Below are 25,012 nucleotides of genomic sequence, written 5' to 3'. Positions count from 1 at the left end.
GTTTGCTAGAGAGCATTTGGATGATCCAGAAGAAGATTGGGAGAATGCCATGTGGTCAGATTAAACCAAAATATAACTTTTTGGTAAAAACTCAACTCGTCGTGTTTGGAGGACAAAGAATGCTGAGTTGCATCCAAAGAACACCATACCTACTGTGAAGCATGGGGGTGGAAACATCATGCTTTGGGGCTGTTTTTCTGCAAAGGGACCAGGACGACTGATCCGTGTAAAGGAAAGAATGAATGGGGCCATGTATCGTGAGATTTTGAGAGAAAACCCCCTTCCATCAGCAAGGGCATTGAAGATGAAACGTGGCTGGGCCTTTCAGCATGAGAATGATCCCAAACACACCACCCGGGCAACGAAGGAGTGGCTTCGTAAGAAGCATTTCAAGGTCCTGGAGTGGCCTAGCCAGTCTCCCGATCTCAACCCCATAGAAAATCTTTGGAGGGAGTTGAAAGTCCGTGTTGCCCAGCAACAGCCCCAAAACATCACTGCTCTAGAGGAGATCTGCACGGAGGAATGGGCCAAAATACCAGCAACAATGTGTGAAAACCTTGTGAAGACTTACAGAAAATTTTTGACATCTGTCATTGCCAACAAAGGGTATATAACAAAGTAATGAGATAAACATTTGTTATTGAGCAAATACTTATTTCCCACCATAATTTGCAAATAAATTCACAAAAAATCCTACAATGTGATTTTCTGGATTTTTTTTCTTCTAATTTTGTCTGTCATAGTTGAAGTGTACCTATGATGAAAATTACAGGCCTCTCTCATCTTTTTAAGTGGGAGAACTTGCACAATTGGTGGCTGACTAAATACTTTTTTGCCCCACTGTATATCGGGTGTCCTTTGAGCCTTTCTACACAGGTCTTCCGGTCCCTCTCTGCTACCGGACAGCTACGCTGTTTACCGGCGTATCCAACAAAAGATAGAAACAGAAATCCAACAGGCTTGTCCTTACTGGGGTCAGTCTACGGCCAAGTAACGTCCGGTAGGTTCCTGTCCAGTTGGGCTCGATATCACTCCCAGTATTGGAAGGCCCTGCATGTCAGCTTCAGACCAAAAACAGATCTGGCCAAAGCTAGGTTAAAACAGTCACCACCCAACTTCCAATCTAATTTTTGGGGCTCCAGAGAGGCGCAGCGGTCTAAGGCACTGCGTGTCAGTGCTAGAGGCGTCATTACAGACACCCTGGTTTGAATCCAGGCTGTATCACAACCGTCTGTGATTGGGCGGTGTTCGGGTTTGGCCGGTGTAGGCCGTCATTGTAAATAAGAATTTGTTCTTAACTGACTTGCCTAGTTAAATAAAGGTTACATTTACAAGGCTCTTTACCCTTCCAGGCCATCCTCTCTCCTGGCCAGCAGATGTAGGCAACGAGCAGGAAAATACCGACCTTCACACGCCCACCCTCTAAGCTCCATCACATTCTAAAAACATGTTTTCACTTTGCCATTATGGGATATTATGTGTAGATGGGTGAGAAAAATATATATTTAGTCCATTTTGAATTCAGGCTGTAACACAAAATGTAGAATAAGTCAAGGGGTATGAATACTCTCTGAAGGGTCTGTATCTTCATATAAGTTATTAATTTCACAATTTTACCTATGGTTGTGAACTGTGCACAAAAAATCACTTGTGTTTTCTCCAACTTGTCAGATCCCAGGGGGACCTGACTTCTTTGATGAGGACTACACAGGGAGCCAGTATGTGAACCTGTATGCTCAGTTCCCAAGCCACAAGCTTGAGAAAGTAGTCCTGGTCTCCTTTCAAACCGGCTACATATTTATACAAATGGACAAAACCATTTACACGCCGGAAAGTACAGGTATGGCTGAGCCCACTGACCTAAAGACTTCGAATTAGCATCGCTCAGCAACCACCTATGCTTGGTGGCGGACTGGGACCAGAAATCGGCCGTGGTATTCCTAACACACCGGCCCGTTTTTTTTTTTCTTGGGGCCCCCATTATTAGCCAGATAATGATAATTTAGTGCAAAAAAAAGACAAGTTAAATGCCAGATGGCCAGTCTGCCCCTGTGAATCAATTTGATTAATTTGGGGTCGGGTCGAAACTCACATGAAACATGCATGGACATTTAGCTAGCTAGCTGGGAGATAAACATTGGGGTGTTACTTTACCTGAAATGCATGTGGTCCTTTTTTGTACCAGATCTTTGTAGAATTTTGATCTGCAGTCAAAATCGTGTTTCTCTACTTAATCCACAGATAAAAAGGTGTTACTCTATAAAAACCTAACATCTTAAACTACATTCTTAGTGTATTAATTCAGTAATATTGTTTCAGTTAAATACAGAGTCTTCAGCTTAAACTCCGGTTTAGAGCCTGTAACAGATAGCATCAATGTGGAAATTATGGTAAGTAAGTAGTCCTCACAATAAATGTAACTGCATTGACAATGCTTCCTTAGATGCATATGGCCAGTTGCCAAAATCGTTTTTTTTCTGACATTGCTCATGTTTACAACTGTCAGTCTTGCGTAGTAACAGATTAATTATCTGTGATCCATTTATGTTAGTCTTTCACATTTCATGTATATTATTTATTTATAGAACCCTGATGGAATCACCTTACTGCAGGAAGATTTCAAACCAGATGACGGGATGACATCTAGAGTCTTCCCTGTCCCAGAAATCACCAGGTTTTTTTGTGCTATTCAATCATCCTAACACACTTATCAGGAAAACGTTTACCTGTGAACTCTTCTGCTCTCATTCTCTTTTTATATAGATTTGGAAACTGGAAAGTGGTGGCCAAGTTTAAGAATAGCCCACATAAGAACTTCACTGCAGATTTCGAGGTGAAAGAATATGGTAAGAAGGGTATTGGTTTGGGTGGCCTTTTATTAAAAGGACAATTACGCCACTTTTCAACCTCATATTCATTTCCAGTCTCCATATGTGAAAATGACACGTTTCTATGATCTGTGGTTAAAAAGATAAGAAAATAATGTTCCTAAAAAATGCTTCTCTATGACATAATAGGGTAGGATTAAAAGTAAGAAAAACAGTGATTTTCAAAACCTGTTTCTAGCCAGAGGGAGGTTATTTTCTTTCTCCCCACATCACTGAAAATATCATAATGATTGAAAATCACTTTAAAAAAAAAATGTTTTAATCTCTGATGATGTCATTGGGAATATTTTTCTTTTGTTTGTTCTTTCTATAAAACATAGAAATGCACCGTTTTCAATGAGATGAAAAGAGGTGGAATTGGCCTTTTAAGAACAGGCCTCGCTTGTCTAGGACGGAGTGTTTGTACAGTGTTTGTACAGAGTAAATAGGGCCTATGTAAACTACATGAACTGAACAAAAATATAAACCAACATGCAACAATTTAAAAGATTTTACTGAGTTACAATTCATATAAGGAAATCAGTCAATTGATATAAATATATTTGGCCCTAATCTATGGATTTCACATGACTGGGAATGCTGATACAGTGCATTCGGAAAGTATTCAGACCACTTGACTTTTTCCACATTTTGTTACGTTACAGCCTTATTCTAAAATTGATTCAATCGTTTTTTTCCCTCATCAATCTACACCCAATACCCCATAATGACGAAGGAAAAACAGGGTTTTAGAAACTATGGAGCTCTGTCAGAGTGACCATAGGGTTCTTGGTCACCTCCCTGACCAAGGCCCTTCTCCCTCGATTGCTCAGTTTGGCCAGGCGGCCAGGTATAGGAAGAGTCTTGGTGGTTCCAAACTTCTTCCATTTAAGAATGATGGAGGCCACTGTGTTCTTGGGGAACTTACATGCTGCAGAAATAGATGTAGACAGGTGGGTGCCTTTCCAAATCATTTCCAATCAATTGAATTTACCACAGGTGGACTCCAATCAAATTGTAAAAACATCTCAAGTATGATCAATGGAAACACGTACCTGAGCAAAATTTCGAGTCTAAGGTATTTCTGTTTTTATTTTAAATACATTTACAAAAATGTCTAAAAAACTTTTCGCTTTGTCATTATGGAGTATTGTGTGTAGGTTAAGGCTGTAAAGCAACAAAATGTAGAAAAAGTCAAGGGGTCTGAATACTTTCCGAATGCACTGTAAGCATCTGGTGGTCACAGATACCTTCAAAAAAAGTTTGGTGCGTGGATCAGAAAACCAGTCCGTATCTGGTGTGACCAACATTTGCCTCATGCAGCGCGACACATCTCCTTTGTATATAGTTGATCAGGCTGTTGATTGGAATGTTGTCCCACTCCTCTTCAAAGGCTGTGCGAAGTTGCTGGATATTGGCGGAACTGGAACACGCTGTCGTACACGTCAATCCAGAGCATCCCAAACAATTTGTGACATTGAGCATAGAAGAACTTGGACATTTCAGCTTCCATGAATTGTGTACAGATCCTTGTGTACAAGTCACTTTGTTCACAATGTTAACATCAGCAAACCACTCCACAACGCCATACACGCTGTCAGCCATCTACCAGGTACAATTGAAACTGGGATTCATCCGTGAAGAGTACACTTCTTCAGCGTGCCAGTGGCCATGGAAGGTGAGCATTTCCCCACTGAAGTCGGTCACAACGCCAAACTGCAGTCAGTGCAGGATCCTGGTGAGGACGATGAGAATGCAGAGGATTTTCCGTGAGACGGTTTCTGACAGTTTGTGCAGAAATTCTTCAGCAAATCCATAGGTTCATCAGCTATGTGGGTGGATGGTGTTCTAACAAACAGAGTGAAAAACTAACGGACAACTAGTCAAAGCTCAACCCAAGTTTATTCACCCACTTGGGCAAACAGCTGAAAAGACATGTTTACACAGGAACATATATTTATACCCTCCTTCTAGGCGGAGTCTGTTGCTAGGCAGGAATTTAAGTGGTGACTGTTCCTTCTCATTTCATCTGACCTGACCTTGGCCCACATTCCTCACTCCTCCCTAATCCACGGCTATACAACTTTATCAGTGACTGAAACCAGACTGTTACTCTTTGCCTCTCTCCATAGGATACATGAGATTTGACAAAAACAAAATGTAAGCAATAGGAGATCAGGAGCAGGAGACAGACAATGCCATAGCTATTCTCACGGCAGTCGCTGTATGGACAGAATGTAAACTTTCTGCACTCCCCTTTCTCACTCAGTAGATTTCTATACACCCAGTTCTAACATGGTAACATAAGGATATTTTAAGTTAGAATCCAACACTTAAGCTGGGTGTGAAGGTCCTGGGGTTGGCTTGGTTACATGTGGTCTGCAGTTGTGAGGCCGGTTGGACGTACTACAAACTAATCTGAAATTACGTTGGAGGCCGCTTATGGTAGAGAAATGAACATTAAATTCTCTGGCAACAGCTCTGGTGGACATTCCTGCAGTGCAACGCTCCCTCACAACCTGAGACATCTGTGTTGTGTAACAAAACTGCACATTTTAGTGACCTTTTATTGTCCCCAGCAAAGGCTTTTTGATATGCGGATGGATTATTTGACAATGGAGAAATGCTCACTAACATGGATGTAAACACATTTTTTGAACAACATTTTAGAGAAATATGGTGAGTTTGGAAATTTTTTAGGATCTTTTATTTCAGGTCATGAAACAAGAAACCAACCATTTACACGTTGCGTTTATATTTTTGTTCAGTAAATTCATTCATAACTGACTTCCTATCTAGTTCTACCCAGCTTTGAAGTCAAATTGACAGTGAGCAAGTCCTTCTTCTACGTTGACGATGATGAGCTAACGGTCAACATTAATGCCAGGTTGGAGCCATTGTAGAATGTCAAAATATATTTATAGTTGTTATTTCCATGGTAACTATTGCTAAAATTGCTACTTAACATTTCATGTCATTTATAGTACTCCTCTATCTGTTTCCCTCCCCCTGAATTCTCTGTGGTGATATTGCTGTATGGTTTGTGTCGGAAGGTACCTGTTTGAGGAGCCTGTGAAAGGAGTTTGTTTTGTGGTGTTCGGGGTGATCCAAGGAGTTGACAGGACGAGTTTTCCTGGCTCTCTCCAGAGAGTGGAGGTTTGTGCATGTAATATGGGAGGGAGTATATTTGGATGATACACATACGGGTATTCACAAACATTCACCATGGGCAGTCTATATTTGATTAGCTCTATAGCTCGAATAACACAAGTCTGACAGATGGACATCTTGGCTTTGTTTCTTTCAAATGCAGCTCAAGGAAGGAGTGGGCAAAGCGGTACTGAAGAGACAGCACATTAAAACAACTTTTACAGACATCAATAAGCTTTTGCATGAATCCCTATACATATCAGTCAATGTGCTAACAGACACGGGTAAGCAGAGGCTGTAAGTTGTGGTACGTGCATACGTTTGCATCGTTTGAAGTGTGCGTTTGTGTTCAGTCTCAGAACAGGGAAGGTGTTGGTTTTAATCCCTCAGGGAGTGAGATGGTGAAAGCAGAGAAGAAGGGAATCTTCATAGTCAAGTCGCCGTATAGCATTCACTTCAAGAAGACCCCGCCGTACTTCAAACCAGGAATGCCGTATGACGTCTCGGTACATTTAAGAACAGTCAATCACTGTGTTCTACATGAACTCAATCACTATGCTATTCCAAAGTGTTGCCCAGTTATTTTAACCAGTGAACCCACCTGGTAACTGTGGTCAAAGGGTAGGATGATATATTGGGCTTACACTGTCTTTCCTACCTATTGGTCTAATTGTACCTCTTTCCATTTGTACTATTAGGTGTATGTGACCAATCCAGACGATTCTCCAGCCAAAGATATCGATGTGGAGGTTTTACAAAAAGACCAAATAGTGCTGGGGAAGACCCATGACAATGGTATTGCCAAAATAACCATTAACACGAGAGCGGGGGATTCTGAGCTGCCAATCACGGCAAGTTCAAAACTAAAACTTCTCTAAGCCGCAATCCAATTATGTGTGCATGTCTGTTTTGGCTTTTTGTTCTGTATCAATCACAGTGTTGACGCCTTGTAGTCGTTCATGTTGTTACTCTATTTCCACACAGGTGAAAACCAAAGTCGATGGACTTGGGGATGAGAGGCAGGGCACACAGAAGATGACTGCCAAACCCTATCAAACAAAAAGCAATTCACAGAACTACATTCACATACACATCCATTCTGCAGATGTCAAAATCAAGGATCAACTCAAAGTAGACCTAAGCCTCGGCAGCAGTCCCTCGGCCCAAAATAACAATCATGAGATAACCTTCCTGGTGTGTACCGGTCAACTTTAACCACATAGACTTGTGTATTTTACCTAGCTGGGGTGCATTGGTTGGCAACATTACAGGGTAAAACTGCTACATGGTGTTTATTTATTGTATTCAAGTGTGGTATGTAAACCAATATATCTATATTTTTTGTTGTTTTTGAAAAAACGTAAAAGCACAGAGGTGCTGCTTTGAGGAAGGAACAATAACCCTGGGTCTTGTTCCTTACTTAAACCATGAACTCACTGACTCCACCCATCCCTGGTTGGTAATTTATTCCCTTAGTGCCAGTTTGTCATCCCCATAGGGACAGTTATCGGTCTCTGTGTTCACAGATCTTGAGCAAGGGACAGCTCATCAACTCCCAAAAGATAGAGTGGAATAAGGGACAGGGACTGATGTCGCTGCCTCTGATGGTGAACAAGGATATGATCCCCTCCTTCCGGGTCGTGGCGTATTACCACGTGGGCCAGAATGAGGTTGTGTCTGACTCTGTGTGGATCGACGTCAAGGACACGTGCATGGGATTGGTAAGAATGTTGCCTTACTGTGCAGAGCCCATCGTCTAGTGGTAACACTGTGCTCTAGTCACATCTACCACTCTCCACCAGAGAGCGGGGTTCAACCTGTGTCCACCCTTTCTACTGTTATACCCATGTTCCTGTCTCCCCCTCTTAAAAATGGTTCCTTACTGTGTTGGTATTTCAGTGTGAGGTGTTGCATTCAGGACTTCTCAAACATGACCTCCGTCTTTGTGTGCCATACTGTAGCTAAACGTGAAGGATGTCCGACATCCTGGTAGTTATGCACCTCAGAAAAGAGTCACCCTGTCTATCATTGGTGATCCAGGGGCCAAGGTGGGACTTGTGGCCGTGGATAAGGGGGTCTACGTCCTGAATGACAAAAGACGACTTACTCAGACTAAGGTGAATAACTGCAGACTGAACTTTCCCTACTTCAGCCAGCTAATTAATGATACTCTTTGAGCTTTGTCATCTAAATTATGCATAATTGTTCACTTATTGATGTTAGTCCATACCTACCGTGGTATCTGAAATTATTGACACGCTTGAAACAGATGAGCAATATTGACTGTATAAAATAAATACTGAGCTATATTGCATGCCAAAACATTTTTTTTATACTAACACAATTGCTCAGAGAAAGAGAGTTTGTTTAAACAAGTAACAAAAATTAGGCAGGGGTCAAAATTATAGACACCCCTAAAGATTCTTATAAATAAAGCAGTCAAAAGTTTAGTGTTTGGGCCTATATTCCTAGCACGCAATGACTACAGTACATCAACCTTGTGACTCTACAAACTTGTTGGATGAATTTGCAGTTCGTTTTGGTTTTGTAAATAGTATACAGATAATACAGATAATCCTGAATGATTTGTGAATGATGATGATGAGAGGGTCAAAGATTATACCCCCCCAAGACATGCTAATCTCGCCTGTTATTGGAACTTCAAAAGCAAGCTTGATGTAGTCATTGTGTACTAGCAATAGGGGACCAAATACTAAACCCGTTTATTCGTAAGAATCTTTAGGGGTGTCGATAATTTTGACCCCTACCTTATCTAGATGAAGAAGAAAAAAGATGTTAAACAATATTTATTTCGCAGGGAAATGTATTAAATTAATATAATTTCCCAATTTTTTGGAGGATAGAATATTTTATTTATTTATTTTACACATTTTTATTGCTCATCTTTATCAATGGTGTTAATCATTTCAGACCCCCACTGAATGTATTTCATGTGGGTATAAAAAAAAAGTGACGTGTTTTTTTAAATGTAATCTTTCAAGTGTATTTTTATTTTTAAAGGCCATGTGGGTATTTAACATAATTGTACTCGGGAAACTGGTTGGTTTGATAAATCAAATTAATGTGCGAGAGAATTCAACTTGGAGAATCTTTATAAAACAATATGATAAATAGATTTTTGATAGATGCAACATTTTCATTTGTACTCTTTTTTTGTAAACTTTTTTGTAAACTTTGACCATACAGAAGATTGCACCCTACTTGCCCACCAACACTTGGGAATGTTTTGGGACTTAGCTGATTTGTCAGTGTGTTTTTGGTTTTACTGTCCTTGTGCGGACCAGAAGTCCACAAAGATAGTAAGTGGGGGAATTTTTGCCGGTCCCCACAAGGAAAAGGCTATTTTAGGTTTAGAGGTCAGGTTTAGGGGTTAGTTTTAGGGTTGGGTTAGGGGAAATAGGGTTTTGAATGGGAATCAATTGTCTTGTCCCCACAAGGATAGTAAAGTGTGTGTGTGTGTGTGTGTGTGTGTGTGTGTGTGTGTGTGTGTGTGTGTGTGTGTGTGTGTGTGTGTGTGTGTGTGTGTGTGTGTGTGTGTGTGTGTGTGTGTGTGTGTGTGTGTGTGTGTGTGTGTGTGTGTGTGTGTGTGTACTGGGTATGTGCATGCATCCATCCTTAGATCTGGGACATAATAGAGAAACATGACACAGGCTGCACTGCAGGGAGTGGAAAAGACAGTATGGGGGTTTTCTACGATGCTGGGCTGGTGTTTGCATTCAACACTGCAAAGGGCACCCCTCAGAGGACAGGTATGTGACATAAGGGCTCTACATAAAAGCTGCAATACACATTCAGGCCTGTCTAGTCTTGCGTGGCCATGCCTGCCTAGTCTCTCGTTCACTTGACTATTGGAAGTCAGGCAAACTTCACGTATGGATTTCTAGTTTGAATGGGAATGGTCAAAGTCAATTGCATTCAGCGCTCGGATTTGATTGCCTCAGTAAAGGCATTTTGTGTATTTTTTAAAATTGTTTTGTCCGTGTCTCTGTTTAAGTAGCCTATGCAACATTTGTTGTGTATCTTATGCATGCTAGCTTGTGTCGTGGAAATTTCCTCTATTTACCAAATCGTGGGAGCAAACCATACACACAAGTCAGAGTTAGTTATAAAACTTCATCTTTAATTATATGAGCTCTATCACAATCCTGTGACGCTCAGATAAATTCAGTGTCTCTCAGTGAATTCTCTGAGAGCCCCCTTACAATGCAACTGAGTTCCTTTTAATAGCAAAGACACACATAGTCAGACAGCATAGACATAATTCATCATTCAGCTTTGTCTCCTTTCCCAAACCCCAGAACCATAAACCAAATCCTCCATATCAACAGGCATATATCAAATTGTCATTTAGATACAACCAACTCAAAATACATCCAAACCTGGACAAGCTCACGGAGAGGAGAGTGAGGCTATAGGTTAAGATAAAAGCAACATTAGAGGGAGCATAGAATGATTCCAGACACTGCAACCCTCCTTTCCTCACTGGGAAAGGTAGGGAGTAGAAGATATGTTTACACATGATGACACTTTGACCTCTCCCCTCTCTGTGGCCCATGCAACTTAGTTTTGACATAGAACAGATAACTGCAACCTCGCCACAGTATTATACAAAAATACCATTCTGATTAGAAATAACTTACACACATTTGATGAATATTAAACATCTTACATATGTTACCAACAAATTTTGAATCTTCCCTAATGTTTGTTGCTTGTTATTTTGTTACTCAATGTCTCTTTGGAATGGCACCCATGCAAAATACTTGATTGGTTTGATAGAGGTTTGATAGAGGCATTACCCACTGGGCACAAACTGGCTGAATCAACATTGTTTCAACATAATTTGTCAATGTATTGTGAAGTTGAATCATCAACATAAACTGTTGTTTTGAGGATGAAATTTCAACCACAGGATTGTCCTTTGTTAACCAAAGGTCAACATAGACAAACCTTTGAATTTGTACCTTTAAAACAACGTCAGATCTTCAACGTTATATCCACTATCAGAAGAAAAACTACAGGCTGGGCCGCACCTCCAACTGGAGAATTGATCTATCAAAAGCTACCCGTTGGTCTCCCATCCAGAGTTTTAACCAAGGCCTGCTTAGCTATGACACATGTGTACACAGGTACACATTTTTTGTTCTGCCCCTGAGCAAGGCAGTTAACCCACTGTTTCCCGGGTGCCAATGAAGTGGATGACAATTAAGGCAGCCCCCCACACCTCTCTGATTCAGAGGGTTTGGTTAAATGCGGAAGACACATTTCAGTTGAATGCATTCAGTTGTACCCCCTTTCCCTTCCCTACGATATTTGTATTACCAATATTATTACCAATATATTTCCTATTACCAATATGCTATGGTGAGAATGATTATTGAAAAATCTCAACCTAAAAACGAAATGGATACACTGCTGCTATCGATTTTGGCCATATACCACAGCCCCTCTGGCCTTATTTCTTAAATAGACAATTCATGTTGTAGGTCTACTGTTTCAAGCTCTGGTTGATTTCAAATGTAATGGTATTTAGTGATAATGAATTGGGTTTGGTTGTCAACGCTGTGTCTTCTGCTTGGTAGTTCCATCTGTGCCACTGAATTAGTCTGGCTTTAATTCCAGTTTGGCTACAAAAAAAGCTACATTGATTGCAAATATATTATAGACATTGTTAATGTTGTAAATGACTATTGTAGTTGGAAACGGCTAATTTTTAATGGAATATCTACATAGGCGTACAGAGGCCCATTATCAGCAACCATCACTCCTGTGTTCCAATGGCACGTTGTGTTAGCTAATCCAAGTTTATAATTCTAAAAGGCTAATTGATCATTAGAAAACCCTTCTGCAATTAAGTTAGCACAGCTGAAAACTGTTGTCTGATTAAAGAAGCAATAAAACGGTCCTTCTTTATACTAGTTGAGTATCTGGAGCATCAGCATTTGTGGGTTTTATTATAGGCTCAAAATGGCCAGAAACAAAGAGCTTTCTTCTGAAACTCGTCAGTCTATTCTTGTTCTGCGATAGGAAGGCTATTCCATACGAGAAATTGCAAAGAAACTGAAGATCTCATACAACGCTGTGTACTACTCCCTTCACAGAACAGCACAAACTGGCCCTAACCAGAATAGAAAGAGGAGTGGGAGGCCCCGGTGCACAACTGAGCAAGAAGACAAGTACATTAAAGTGTCCAGTTTGAGAAATAGACACCTCACAAGTACTCAACTGGCAGCTTCATTAAATAGTACCCGCAAAACACCAGTCTCAACATCAACAATGAAGAGGCGATTGTGTTCTTTTGCCCATCTTCATCTTTTATTTTTATTGGCCAGTCTGAGATATTACTTTTTATTTGTAACTCTGCAAAGAAGTCCCATGTATTATTACTTAACTTGTAAATACACTAAAATAAATATTTTAGCCAGGTATCAGCTGGTGTATCATATATTACTTCACCAGAGTATCTTCATTCTCAATGTAGAGTTTGGTTGATGTAGGCTTAATAGATTTGTCCTTAATATTGTCTTGGCAAGTTTTGTCCATCAGTCTTCTTCTTTGTGTGCTTTAGTCTCCAGCTGCCCTGTCAACTCACGGAGACGACGAGCCGTGACTGTAAATGATGTCGGAACCACACTGGGTAGGACAAGAGTTTCTCTGCTTGTGATGCCTGATCATAAAACTGGATGTTTTTGTTTTGACTATGTACTGTATGTATCCATGTACATATGTATTTATTTATTAGTAGAACTTAGTACTACTTTCTTACCAAACAGACATCTGTTGTAAGGATGTCAAATAGTGTTTTATTGTTTATGTTTTCAATCTCTGGGAATGAGAACGAATTTTGAAATAGGAAGACTGCTGTCCTGAATGGTCACTAAACAAACTTCAAGTGACTCTTACTGCTGGGTTTCCCAAAGCTTTTAATGCATTTCTCTCTGTCCTAGCGAGCCAGTACACAGGCCTGGAGAGAGAGTGCTGCATTGACGGTATGAGGAAGAACATTCTAGATTACACGTGCGAGCGGCGTGCCCAATACATCAGCGATGGAACAGAGTGTGTGGGAGCCTTCCTGAAATGTTGTAGAGAAATGGTCGCCAAAGGCGAAGAGGCCAAGATTGACCAGCTCACACTAGCCCGCAGTGAGTAAAACAACTGTGGTGGACTGGAATTGTCAATTCTAAAATTGCACACTATGGAAATCGAGAGGGATAAACAAAACCAGAATGTGAATGTTAAAGTATTCTGGTATTCCCTTCTGTGTAAAAGGGAAATACATTCACAGTGATGGGAACTGTCTGACTTGTCACTCTTTGTAAGGCGAGGAAGAGGATGACCGTTTCGAAGGTTTTGACAAAATCAAGTCCCGTTCCTTCTTCCCTGAGAGTTGGCTATGGAATGAGGAGAGTTTGCCACAGTGTCCTAAAGATGAGGAGTGGTAAGAGCAGAATTGAGTGAGATCGTTCAATGCACTACAGTAAAATGTGTTCTTATGCATATCCCTTTTCCCATGTAAATAAAATCCGACTTATCTTCTCTCTCTTTTTGCCATTTAGTGCTATACAGAAAACAATTGACTTACCAGATTCCATCACCAGCTGGCAGATCACTGCTATTGGCCTGTCCAAAACACATGGTACGGTCATGTATTTGTGCCCCTCTTTCTATATTGGTGGCTACACTTTCTACATCTTATGGCAACTCTCTTGCTCAATAGGAATCTGTGTGTCTGAACCCCTTACGCTGGTTGTTCGTAAGAACTTCTTCCTTGATCTGAAGCTGCCCTACTCTGCCGTACGCAATGAGCAGCTGGAAATCAAAGCCATTCTTCACAACTACATGGACGACACTATAACCGTAAGCTTATTGTCATTTAAAAGCAGGCACGCAACCCAGCCCAAATATTTCATTCTAAAATCAGTATGACGCCTGATTATTATTATGATAATTACTATTATTATACCATTCAGTGTGTTTTTTATCTGATCAGATGCATGATGATGTGACAACATCACCTCTCCACCCTAATGGCAGGTCCGTGTAGAACTGAGGGAGACATCAGACGTGTGCAGCTCTGCTAGCAAGAAGGGGAAGTATGTTGTTACTGTTATGGTGGACCCCAGGTCCACACGAAGTGTCCCCTTTGTCATCATCCCCATGATGTTGGGCCTCCATACCATTGAGGTGAAGGCCTCCGTCCGAGATTGGGGTGGTCAAGACGGTGTTAAGAAGGAGCTACGTGTGGTGGTAAGGCAAACCGTTGCATCTTGACAGATCTATCTAGTAACTACCCTGAGGATGATATGGAATTTATATATGAACATGTGTCGATCAGTGTGAATCTGATTGATTGAATCATAAATTCCAGTCCTCAACAAATGAGGGCTACCACTTTACAGTTATGCTAAGAGGTAACACCTGGAGAAGAGTGGAAGGGGCTCAAACAATTTGAGATGAGGTGCCACATTTTTTTTTATATCCAATTATAACCAATAAGGCGGGGGGGGGGGGTCACAGAGTCACCGGGCCAACATAGAGAAGGGGCCATTGCCCTTCACAGAAACATTCTGTAGTCAATGTAGCTGTTTCCAAATGACTAAGTTATCGAAAACAAGATTTTGACTTATTAAGAATGTGACCTTTCCCAACCTATCCAAGGTACAGGTTGTCAATATTTGATGCCATCCATGTACCCAGCCGTCCAACTACACTGTAACCAATAAGGCGTCAAACTTAAAATAATTAGTGTTGCTGGAAAAGAGGAAAGTGGACTGGTATCAATTCTCAAATCAAGATGTTCTGGTACCTTGAAGTCACCTGTCTTTATGATAAGATGAACAGGAAGCATTTGCTTGATGCTCTCAATATCTGACACAATGGGTTTGCCTGTCCAGGCACTTGTGAATCTTCAGTTATGTGTAGAAGAGTGGGAAGTTGGACATACATGAACTGCCAAGTGGTGCTGCATCTTAATTCACTATAGCTTAACCCGGAAGCCAGCCGCACCATTTAACTCACAACCAAGGTCAGATTGCAGATGCCTGATCCACCACAAAGACACGCTAGAGTGCAATGAGCCAAGGAAAGCCCTCCAGCCAAACCCTCCCCTAACCCGGTCGGCACTGGGCCAATTATGTGCCGCCTCATATGGAGCTCCCGACCGGCTGTCACACAGCCTGGCATCGAACCCCAGACTGTAGTGGTGCCTCACCACTATGATGAAATGTGGCAGTTCTTGACCCTTGTGGTGGATGTTGATCCTTGAATATTTGGTAACTGGAAAGCCTTGCTATTTAACAATGATTCCAGAATTTTCCCATAAAAAGTAGGCCTATTTGCTGTACAAGTAAATACTTTATCGAGCCTTTTGGATAACCTAGGCCACCAGGTGAATTGTTGTATTCAAGCAAAAAACCTATATGTTGAGTTGATAAATAAGCATAAGAGCAAATTACAGTGTTTTCATTCTAACAATGACAGGCCGAAGGGGTGCGGAGTTCGCTTCAGGTGAAGAATGTGGAACTGGATCCTGCCAGACATGGTGAGTGTATGGCAACATATACAGATGTAAATGATTTATAGTTCCAGTGACAGTGTTGCCATTCGTTTAAAAAAAATTAACAGTTGTATTTAACTTTTATTTAACTAGGCAAGTCAGTTAAGAACAAATTCTTATTTATAATGATGGCCTACCAAAAGGCCTTGTGGGGACGGGAGCTGGGGTAATAAAAAAATGTAAATATATATATATATATATAGGACAACACACACATCACAACAAGAGAGACAACACAACACTAGATAAAGAGAAACCTAAGACTGTCGTGTCTTTGGCTATGCTGGATTAAGTGGATTAAGCTGGGCTATCGTAAATACAGTCTCTTATGCATTCTAAATTACCGCCCATTTGGAAAAGGAAAATGCAATAAATATTTACTCTGAGCTGCGCTTCAGTAGGTTGGTGGTAGATGGAAGGCCGTGTTGCCAAACCATGACCTTTGAAGAATGTATCTGGTTGTCAATTCGTTGTAGTAACGTCATTGGATAGACGGGATACTCTGTCTGTTCCTTCCTAAACCTTGTTGCATCTGCTGTTGCTAACTCAACGGCTAGGAGGTATCACTTGTGTAGTGAATAAGAGTTTAAAGTTCATACCATTCGCAACCAAAGCTCACGCTGTTGTTGGCTTCGTTCTGTAGTTATTATCTGAACCATTCTGACATAGGACCGTCGTACCTCACATCGTTGGAACAGCTGGTTATATTGTCGTCAAGACTTTATATAGGAAGGGAGAAAAGGGGTGTGTTTCATAGTTTACAACCTATGTCTCTTCACGTGGGCGGGCCACTGAGTGAGCAGCCCTATCTTATGAAAACCCACATCTCACATTTTAGAAGCTAAAATCACATTTCATCCCATCACAAATAATTTCATATTCAAACATTTAAATTGAACAACAATTCCATGTGGTTCCGATATCTCTGATGTGTAGACACAATGTCTCAGATGACAACCAAACTGACATCATATTCATTAAGTACCACCGCATATGTTCAATTGGTCGGATTACCAGAATATAGTTCATTTCCCCCCACCTTCTGATGTTCCCAGAATCTCTATGTTAATCAAGAGTTTTGCAAATGTAACATCAGTAGGGTAGAGAGAGGAAAAGGGGGGAAAGAGGTATTTATGACTCTCATAAACCTAACCCCCAGGCCAACATCATGACACAACATAGCAACACATGACAACACAGCATGGTAGGAACACAACATGACAACAACATGGTAGCAACACAACATGGCAGCAGCACAAAAACACGTACCGAAACATGGTACAAACATTATTGGGCACAGACAAGAGCACAAAGGGCAAGAAGGTAGAGACAACAATACATCCCGCAAAGCAGCCAAAACTGTCGGTAAGAGTGTCCATGATTGAGTCTTTGCACTAATGAGTGTCATGATGGTTGATAATATACATTTAATATGCAAGCCATATTGTATGGCTTTACCCATAAGTGAGAATGAATGGTTAAAACTCCTAAAACTGTTTGCTCTCTCTTTCTTTCTCTGTCTTTGTCTCTGGTTAAAAGGGGGGACTGATATTGTGCATGTTGGGAGTGGTGCACTGACTGACCAGGTTCCAAATACACTTGCCAGGACACACATAAGTGTGACAGGTGAGACGGAATGATCTGACATACATGCACCATTTAGAAATGTTCTGCGGATACGTGTTGACAACATTAGTTGAATTAGCTAGAGTTGCTCACTAGTCTCGTCTGGATTCACAAAGCTATAGGACCGCCATGGCTATTAACATCGTCCATAGAAAAAAAAAACATTGTGTGATGCTTTGGAGGCTTAGTGTAGGGATAAGCCGCGATCAGTAATAATACTGTTATTACTGCTCCGTGGTAATTCTTTATCATCTATGTCACGAAAATGTCTTTGTCATTTTGTCACTGACCATTGACTGAGTCATATTCCAGTTCTGATTATGTTTTACTGTCTGCATTTACCTTTGAATGGGCTGTATGCAACTTGTCAGGTCAGCAGTTGGCCCGGACGATAGAGGCTGCCATCAGTGGTTCACCCCTGGGTGACCTCCTTCAGCAACCAAGTGGCTGCGGGGAGCAGAACATGATGAAGATGACTTTACCTCTCATCGCCACACTTTACCTGGACGAGACCAAACAGTGGGATAAGGTGGGGTTAGAACGCAGAAAGGAAGCAATCAACTTCATTAAAATGGGTGAGAAGCTTTAGAATTCCACTTTTGAGGTTTGCACAACTCCCAGAGAGTATGGCATTGATTGGAGCATTTGCAGTAAAAGTTAAAAGTGGATTTGGTTAGCAACCACACATAAAGCAAGTTAGAATTATTTTGTTTAAAGCTTGAACAGACCAGGGGTGGGTTTCCAAAAGCCTTTGTAGCTAATTTGGTACTTTGTCTCTCAACAATGAGTGAGGTAGTGGTAAAAAAATAAATGTGCGGAAACGCTGATCGCTGAATAAAGTAACACTCCCTAACATGTTAGCTACAAATGCTTTGGGTGTGATCAGCACCCTCAGCACAAATTCTTTGTTATCATCAGCACAAATACGGCTTTGATTATCTCCATGGTTCCTGGTTTTCTTTTGTTATATCAAGGCTATGAGCAGGAAATGGCCTATCGGGAACCAGATGGATCATATGCTACCTTTCCTAAAGAGCGTAGTGGTACCTGGTGAGCTAAACCTTCCCCCACTCCCACACAAATGTTCTCTATATCCTCCAAAGTTCCACAATACCAGGGACACAACATTAGATGTACAACAAATGGGCCTAGGTCTACTGTATGTTAAAACAACAGTCTGCGATTGGTACATCATTTAACAAATGAATAGATGATTGACATAGCCATTGATGCTTTAAGAATATAACAACTGTCTTACCCCCATCAGAACCCAAAATATAAGCACATTTTTATTTCATTATTTGTAAACAATGTTACTGTTTTTTGATCTCATGAATGTCCTTGCATCTATAGCTCTATCTGTCATTTCTTTGAGTGGTTACAGTTCCTCAGCCCCAATCCCTCAGCTGTCTACCAAAACAAGTGTCACGGCAGCCGTGTTGTTCTTTCTTCTTCTTCGAATCGCAGACTGCAACTTTAACTGAATTGTATCTGTTGACTTACGCCAATAAGACCTTGTAATGGTGAAACAAAGAAGCACGTAACACTTTGAGGAATAGCAAAGGAAGACGATTTATACATTTACATTTTGTTCATGGCAGGGCATGTGATACGTAGGCCTAAATATCATCCTTTCCATCTAGGCTCACAGCTTATGTTGTGAAGGTATTTGCCATGGCAAACCCGTTCGTCGTTATTTCGAGAGATGTCCTGTGCAGTGCAGTCAAGTGGCTTGTCATGGAAAGACAGCGGCCAAATGGAATTTTTGAAGAATCTGGCAAAATCCTGACCCCCAGCATGATGGTACTGTATGGGTTTTTGTGCCAAATTGATTTTCTAAAACAAATGATATCAATGGCAGTAGGCCTACATCTCACCCCTGTCTTACAATACATGTAGCCGAACAAGAATTATAATAATATTCCTCTGTTGTAATTTTGTTTCTGAGTCTTATTTAATCAAAATCTTTGGAGTTTTCATGGAAAGGTTCTTAAACCAATTCAGGGGTACATTCTTGCAGAGAATTAGACAAGAAAACTGACATACCATTTCTGTCTTGTATTTGCTTATCTACAGGGAGATGTACTGGGGAAAGACGTGGACGACACACTGACAGCATTTGTGCTCATAGCCATGCAGGAAGCACACACATTTTGCACAGATTACGATGGTATCAGTGTAAGTGAAATGTACACAATCTAATTTCCTATTACTTCTTTCATAAACATGTTTTCTATGGTCATGCATAGTCGAACAACAATGGCAGTTTTTTAAAGAAGTCTATGGAATTGTTTTTGGTTGCCTTTTTCCTCTGATACTTCAAGAAGTTCGCAACTGCCTCGCTTTTTCTTTCTCTCTCTCCAGGAGCTACCAGGCAGCATGAAAAAGGCTATGCAATACCTGGAATCTCGAAATCAATACCTGACCAACCCCTATTCAGTGGCCATGACCTCATATGCCCTGGCTAACGAGGGCAAGCTCAACAAGGATATCCTGTTCAAATACTCATCGACAGGTAACCTTCAGTTTCATGAAACTCAATTGCTGACTCATACAGTGGGGCAAAAAAAGTATTTAGTTAGCCACCAATTGTGCAAGTTCTCCCACTTAAAAAGATGAGAGAGGCCTGTATTTTTCATCATATGTACACTTCAACTATGACAGACAAAATGAGGGGAAAAAATCAAGGAAATCACATTGTAGGATTTTTAATGAATTTATTTGCAAATTATGGTGGAAAATAAGTATTTGGTTAATAACAAAAGTTTATCTCAATACTTTGTTATATACCCTTTGTTGGCAATGACAGAGGTCAATCTTTTTTGCCCCACTGTATAGCCCAGTGCTCTTGACATCTAAAAAGGTTAATTTTGCCAGTGTAGCAGATGTGTTTTTGTACACTTCTTTTGTTATCAATAAAGAATGTAGGGCTGTCCCCGACTAAACAAATCTTTGTCGACCGAGAGTCATCCTGTTCTTTTGACCAATCGATTGGTCTAAATGTTTAAACAACTTTTTCCGTATAGACAGACACACCCTATGTGTTTGAATAAAATCAACTACATATGCACTGAGATTGACTGATGATTTAAGCGCATTGTTTGATTAAATAATGAAGACAAGAAAGAGCCCGATGGTCACACTGGGTTAAAAAAAATGACAGTGACTGGCGTACGTTGTCTCACTCTCCTCCCTACTGCAGTGAAAAGGCACTACAGCACAGCAAGTGCTTATTATGCTGTCCGAGCTGAAGTTGCAACTATCATTTCAGCCATTTAGTTTCATACTTATGTTATCGAAATCCCTAATTTGTTTAGGAAAAACATTCTCTATTTCCTCAACCCTTGCGCTCTTTACGTGAAACATGTAAGCATTGCATGCATGTGAACAATAGGGCCTGACCTGAAGCTTATCATATTCACATCAATAAATTGGTTATAAAAAACTCTGAACACAGTAACACGTGACAGCAAAATGGATGTGGAGGACGTGAAAAAGAAACTTGACATGGGCGTATGTTTACTGGTTGCTCAGGAGGGAAAGGGGAAGTCATATCTGTGGAAGACACCGTTGTGGAAACTACTGGAGATCAAGAAAAAGGAGGGTATAGGAGCAAGGGTTGGGTAATTATTATGTGTGCCAAAAAAACAAAAACAAAAACATATTTAACCAAACATCAGCTCTGTCTATTAATGGACACTGTGTTTATACAGTATTTTCTGTAATATCTTTGAAGGAACTGTCTGTAAAATAATGGAAATTGTATCAATATTTCTTTTGCCAATACATGTTCTGTTTTTATATGGATATGTTGTTAAAATAGTAATCCCCTCCATGTATATACAAAGTTATTTTTAATCTCTCCCTGTAAATCTATGGTAAGTACTGTATGTTGAAAAATTGCAAATGTACATAAATTAACAGAAACTATTATTTTAAAGAAACTGTTAAATTATCATTCAGAAATATTTATTTTTGCAAAAGAACAAACGATACATTCCTCAATACAACAAATAAATGCAATAATATAAACACTTAATGTACAATAGCATTGTGTAAAGTACAAATTGTTGTTGTCTATATTGGAAAAAGAGAGAAAAGGTTATGAAAGTTTTTTTCAAATTCATAGTTATGAGCAATTAGTGCTCTTTGTGGTCAGTTTTGATAATGATAAAAATCACGGTTTTCACATTAAATACACTTTGCATTATGTTATGAATATGGGTCCAAATACTTATCTTTTAGTACTTTAATACACAAGTGAATTTGTCCCAATACTTTTGGTCCCCTAAAATGTGGGAGAAAAAAAGGGTCATCCGATATGGAAGAAAATATGGAAGAAAATACCCTCACATTAAAGCTGACCTCCAGTCATTGTATAATTTCAAATCCAAACCTTTGGAGTATAGCACCAAAACAAAAAAAATGTGTAACTTTCCCAACAATTACGGAGGGCACTGTAGTTGGCGACCTCATCCTGTACCAGTGAGGGGCGTGAATACTAATAAATTGGAGTGAATGGGAGTAATAAGTCAACTTTGGTCAGTATTCTACTTGAAATAGTTGGAAAAATAAATCGTATCCCGTTTCAATGACATTCTTTCCACTTCTGTCTTCCAAAGAGCAGGGATATTTCTCTATGATCTCTTTAGCATCTTGCTGCCCCTTTCCTCTTCCTGGGCCTGGACTCTTTGCTCAGTTGATCATCACTGAAAATGAGAACCATCTCTCTTCTTAGTGATTTGCTTGATCTCTTTTTTTCTTCCATTGCAAGAGTGAGGTTAGAGGGTAGTTTGTGCCAAGGAATTGTGAACACCTCACTGGATAGGCAACTGGGACCTATCAATGTTGGAGGCTATGACAAAACTGGTTGAGAGGGCTAGGGGGCAGCATCACCACATCACCAAAAACAAATCATGAGCAATGGCAGACATAACAGAAATAGTTCAGTTTATTGATTAACTGACTTTTGAGCGCATGTTAAGATCATTCATATTCTTCCATTTGAAAAAGTCTTTAATATATAGAATTCATACCAGGATTGATATTTATAATGTGCACAATACAAAACTGACAATGGACAGAAGTAAATCTGTTATCTATCAACTCAGCAAAAAAAGAAACGTTCTCTCACTGTCAATTGCATTTTTGTCCAGCAAACTTAGCACATGTAAATATTTGTATGGACAATTTTCTATTTTTTATTTCACCTTTATTAAACTAGGTAGGCCAGTTGAGAACAAGTGCTCATTTACAGCTGCGAGGATAAAGCAAAGCAGTGCGACAAAAACAACACAGAGTTACATGTGGGATAAACAAACGTACAGTCAATGACACAATAGAAAGATCTAAATACAGTGTGTGTAAATGTAGTAAGATTAGGGAGGTAAGGCAACAAATAGGCCACAGTGGCAAAATACTGACAATTTAGCATTAACACGGGAGTGATAGATGATGTGTATAACATTTTCTTTTACCTTTATTTTACTAGGCAAGTCAGTTAAGACATTTTTTTTATTTTCAATGACGGCCTAGGAACGGTGGGTTAACTGCCTGTTCAGGGGCAGAACGACAGATCTGTACCTTGTCAGCTCAGGGATTTGAACTTGCAACCTTTTGGTTACTAGTCCAACGCTCTAACCACTAGGCTACCCTGCCGCCCCAACATAACAAGATTCACATAAACTGAACAAGATCCACAGACATGCTACTAACACAAATTGAATATTGTGTCCCTGAACAAAGGTGGGTCAAAATCAAAAGGAACCGTCAGTATCTGGTGTGGCCACCAGCTGCATTAAGTACTGCAGTGCATCTCCTCCTCATGGAGTGCACCAGATTTGCCAGTTCTTGCTGTGAGATGTCACCCTCTCTTCCACCAAGGCACCTGCAAGTTCCTGGAAATGTCTAGGGGGAATGGCTCTAGCCCTCACCCTCCGATCCAACAGGTCCCAGATGTGCTCAATGGGATTGAGATCCGGGCTCTTTGCTGGCCATGGCAGAAAACGGACATTCCTGTCTTGCAGGAAATCACTCACAGAATGAGCAGAATGGCTGGTGGCATTGTCATGCTGTAGGGTCATGTCAGGATGAGCCTGCAGGAAGGGTACCACATGAGGGAGGAGGATGTCTTCCCTGTAATGCACAGTGTTGAGATTGCCTGCAATGACAACAAGCTCAGTCCGATGAGGCTGTGACACACCGCCCCAGACCCTGGGCATCTTTCTTTTGGTGTTTTTCAGAATCAGTAGAAAGGCCTCTTTAGTGTCCAAAGTTTTCATGACTGTGACCTTAATTGCCTACCGTCTGTAAGCTGTTAGTGTCTTAACCACCGTTCCACAGGTGCATGCTCATTACTTATTGAACAAACATGGAAACAGTGTTTAAACCCTTTACAATGAAGATCTGTGAAGTTATTTGGATTTTTATGAATTATCTTAGAAAAATAGGGTCCTGAAAAAGGACGTTTCTTTTTTTGCTGAGTTTATATAGGTCACAACATATCATTTTAAAAACATTATATTTACATTTACATTTACATTTAAGTCATTTAGCAGACGCTCTTATCTATATACTGTATACATTGAGTGTACCGAACAATTCGTCAGGGCATGGACTCTACAAGGTGTCGAAAGTGTTCCACGGGGGTTGCTGGCCCATGTCGACTCGAATGCTTCAGGTTGTCTGGATGTCCTTTGGGTGATGGACCATTCTTGATACACACGGGAAACTGTTGAGCGTGAAAAACCCAACAGCATTGCAGTTCTTGTCACATAGGTGAACAGGTGATATTTGAGTGGCATCCCACTGTTTGTGATGTCTGGAGACATGGGAGCAGAACGATGACTTTACATTAAAAGTCTTTGAGCATCCTTAAAGGGCCAGGTTATGTTCAGACCTTCTTGTATGTGGGAACTCAAGTGAGATTACAAGTCCTTTCAAATGTACAAATTCTCTGCTGCAGAAATCCCATGAACTTTTCAACTGTACACACATTTCAGATTAAAGTTTGCTGTGCCCTTCTGTCAAGGTAAATTCTAGACATGTGAACAGTGTAGGAATTGAATGAAGAAGCCCTTCCAAAATTGGAATAACCACATGGAAAACTAAAAACTTCCATATGCACAAAAAGCTTACTTCTCTCAAATGTTCTGCTCAATTTTGCATTTCTCCTTTGCCAAGATAATCCATCCACCTGACAGATGTGGCATGTCAAGAAGTTGATTAAACAGCATAATTATTACACAGGTGCCCCTTGTGCTGGGGACAATAAAAGGCCACTCTAAAATGTGCACTTTGTCACAGATGTCTCAAGTTTTGAGGGAGCGTGCAATTACATTTACATTTTACATTTAAGTCATTTAGCAGACGCTCTTATCCAGAGCGACTTACAAATTGGTGCATTCACCTTATGACATCCAGTGGAACAGCCACTTTACAATAGTGCATCTAAATATTTTAAGGGGGGGGGGTGAGAAGGATTACTTTATCCTATCCTAGGTATTCCTTAAAGAGGTGGGGTTTCAGGTGTCTCCGGAAGGTGGTGATTGACTCCGCTGTCCTGGTGTCGTGAGGGAGTTTGTTCCACCATTGGGGAGCCAGAGCAGCGAACAGTTTTGACTGGGCTGAGCGGGAACTGAACTTCCTCAGTGGTAGGGAGGCGAGCAGGCCAGAGGTGGATGAACGCAGTGCCCTTATTTGGGTGTAGGGCCTGATCAGAGCCTGGAGGTACTGAGGTGCCGTTCCCCTCACAGCTCCGTAGGCAAGCACCATGGTCTTGTAGTGGATGCGA

The 25,012-nt window shown here is 40.6% G+C and overlaps 1 protein-coding gene across 2 annotated transcripts in view; it reads left to right on the top strand.

The window, feature by feature from the left end:
* The window catches only part of LOC124016498 (complement C3-like), a 46,365-nt gene that overhangs the window by 5,606 nt on the left and 15,747 nt on the right, over positions 1–25,012 (top strand). For both annotated transcript variants that reach the window (XR_006835357.1, XM_046332067.1), the window contains exons 3-28: positions 1,672–1,840; positions 2,320–2,390; positions 2,586–2,674; positions 2,764–2,846; positions 5,667–5,754; positions 5,921–6,023; positions 6,181–6,301; positions 6,408–6,523; positions 6,716–6,868; positions 7,002–7,211; positions 7,544–7,738; positions 7,979–8,134; positions 9,658–9,787; positions 12,607–12,675; positions 12,986–13,180; positions 13,359–13,476; positions 13,595–13,674; positions 13,756–13,895; positions 14,073–14,285; positions 15,519–15,579; positions 17,134–17,220; positions 17,592–17,795; positions 18,195–18,270; positions 18,864–19,023; positions 19,297–19,398; positions 19,585–19,735. Coding sequence is in view for 1 of the 2 variants with exons in the window: in XM_046332067.1 (XP_046188023.1) it covers positions 1,672–1,840; positions 2,320–2,390; positions 2,586–2,674; positions 2,764–2,846; positions 5,667–5,754; positions 5,921–6,023; positions 6,181–6,301; positions 6,408–6,523; positions 6,716–6,868; positions 7,002–7,211; positions 7,544–7,738; positions 7,979–8,134; positions 9,658–9,787; positions 12,607–12,675; positions 12,986–13,180; positions 13,359–13,476; positions 13,595–13,674; positions 13,756–13,895; positions 14,073–14,285; positions 15,519–15,579; positions 17,134–17,220; positions 17,592–17,795; positions 18,195–18,270; positions 18,864–19,023; positions 19,297–19,398; positions 19,585–19,735 (3,340 nt within the window). In the remaining variant the exon portion in view is untranslated. The remainder of the gene's footprint in view (positions 1–1,671; positions 1,841–2,319; positions 2,391–2,585; positions 2,675–2,763; positions 2,847–5,666; positions 5,755–5,920; positions 6,024–6,180; positions 6,302–6,407; positions 6,524–6,715; positions 6,869–7,001; positions 7,212–7,543; positions 7,739–7,978; positions 8,135–9,657; positions 9,788–12,606; positions 12,676–12,985; positions 13,181–13,358; positions 13,477–13,594; positions 13,675–13,755; positions 13,896–14,072; positions 14,286–15,518; positions 15,580–17,133; positions 17,221–17,591; positions 17,796–18,194; positions 18,271–18,863; positions 19,024–19,296; positions 19,399–19,584; positions 19,736–25,012) is intronic.

This window comes from Oncorhynchus gorbuscha, linkage group LG26, assembly GCF_021184085.1.
Source record: "Oncorhynchus gorbuscha isolate QuinsamMale2020 ecotype Even-year linkage group LG26, OgorEven_v1.0, whole genome shotgun sequence".
In the NCBI taxonomy this organism is placed as follows: Eukaryota; Metazoa; Chordata; class Actinopteri; order Salmoniformes; family Salmonidae; genus Oncorhynchus; species Oncorhynchus gorbuscha.
The sequence above is the reverse complement of the archived record's forward strand: the minus strand, read 5'-3'. Positions and strand labels throughout refer to the sequence as shown.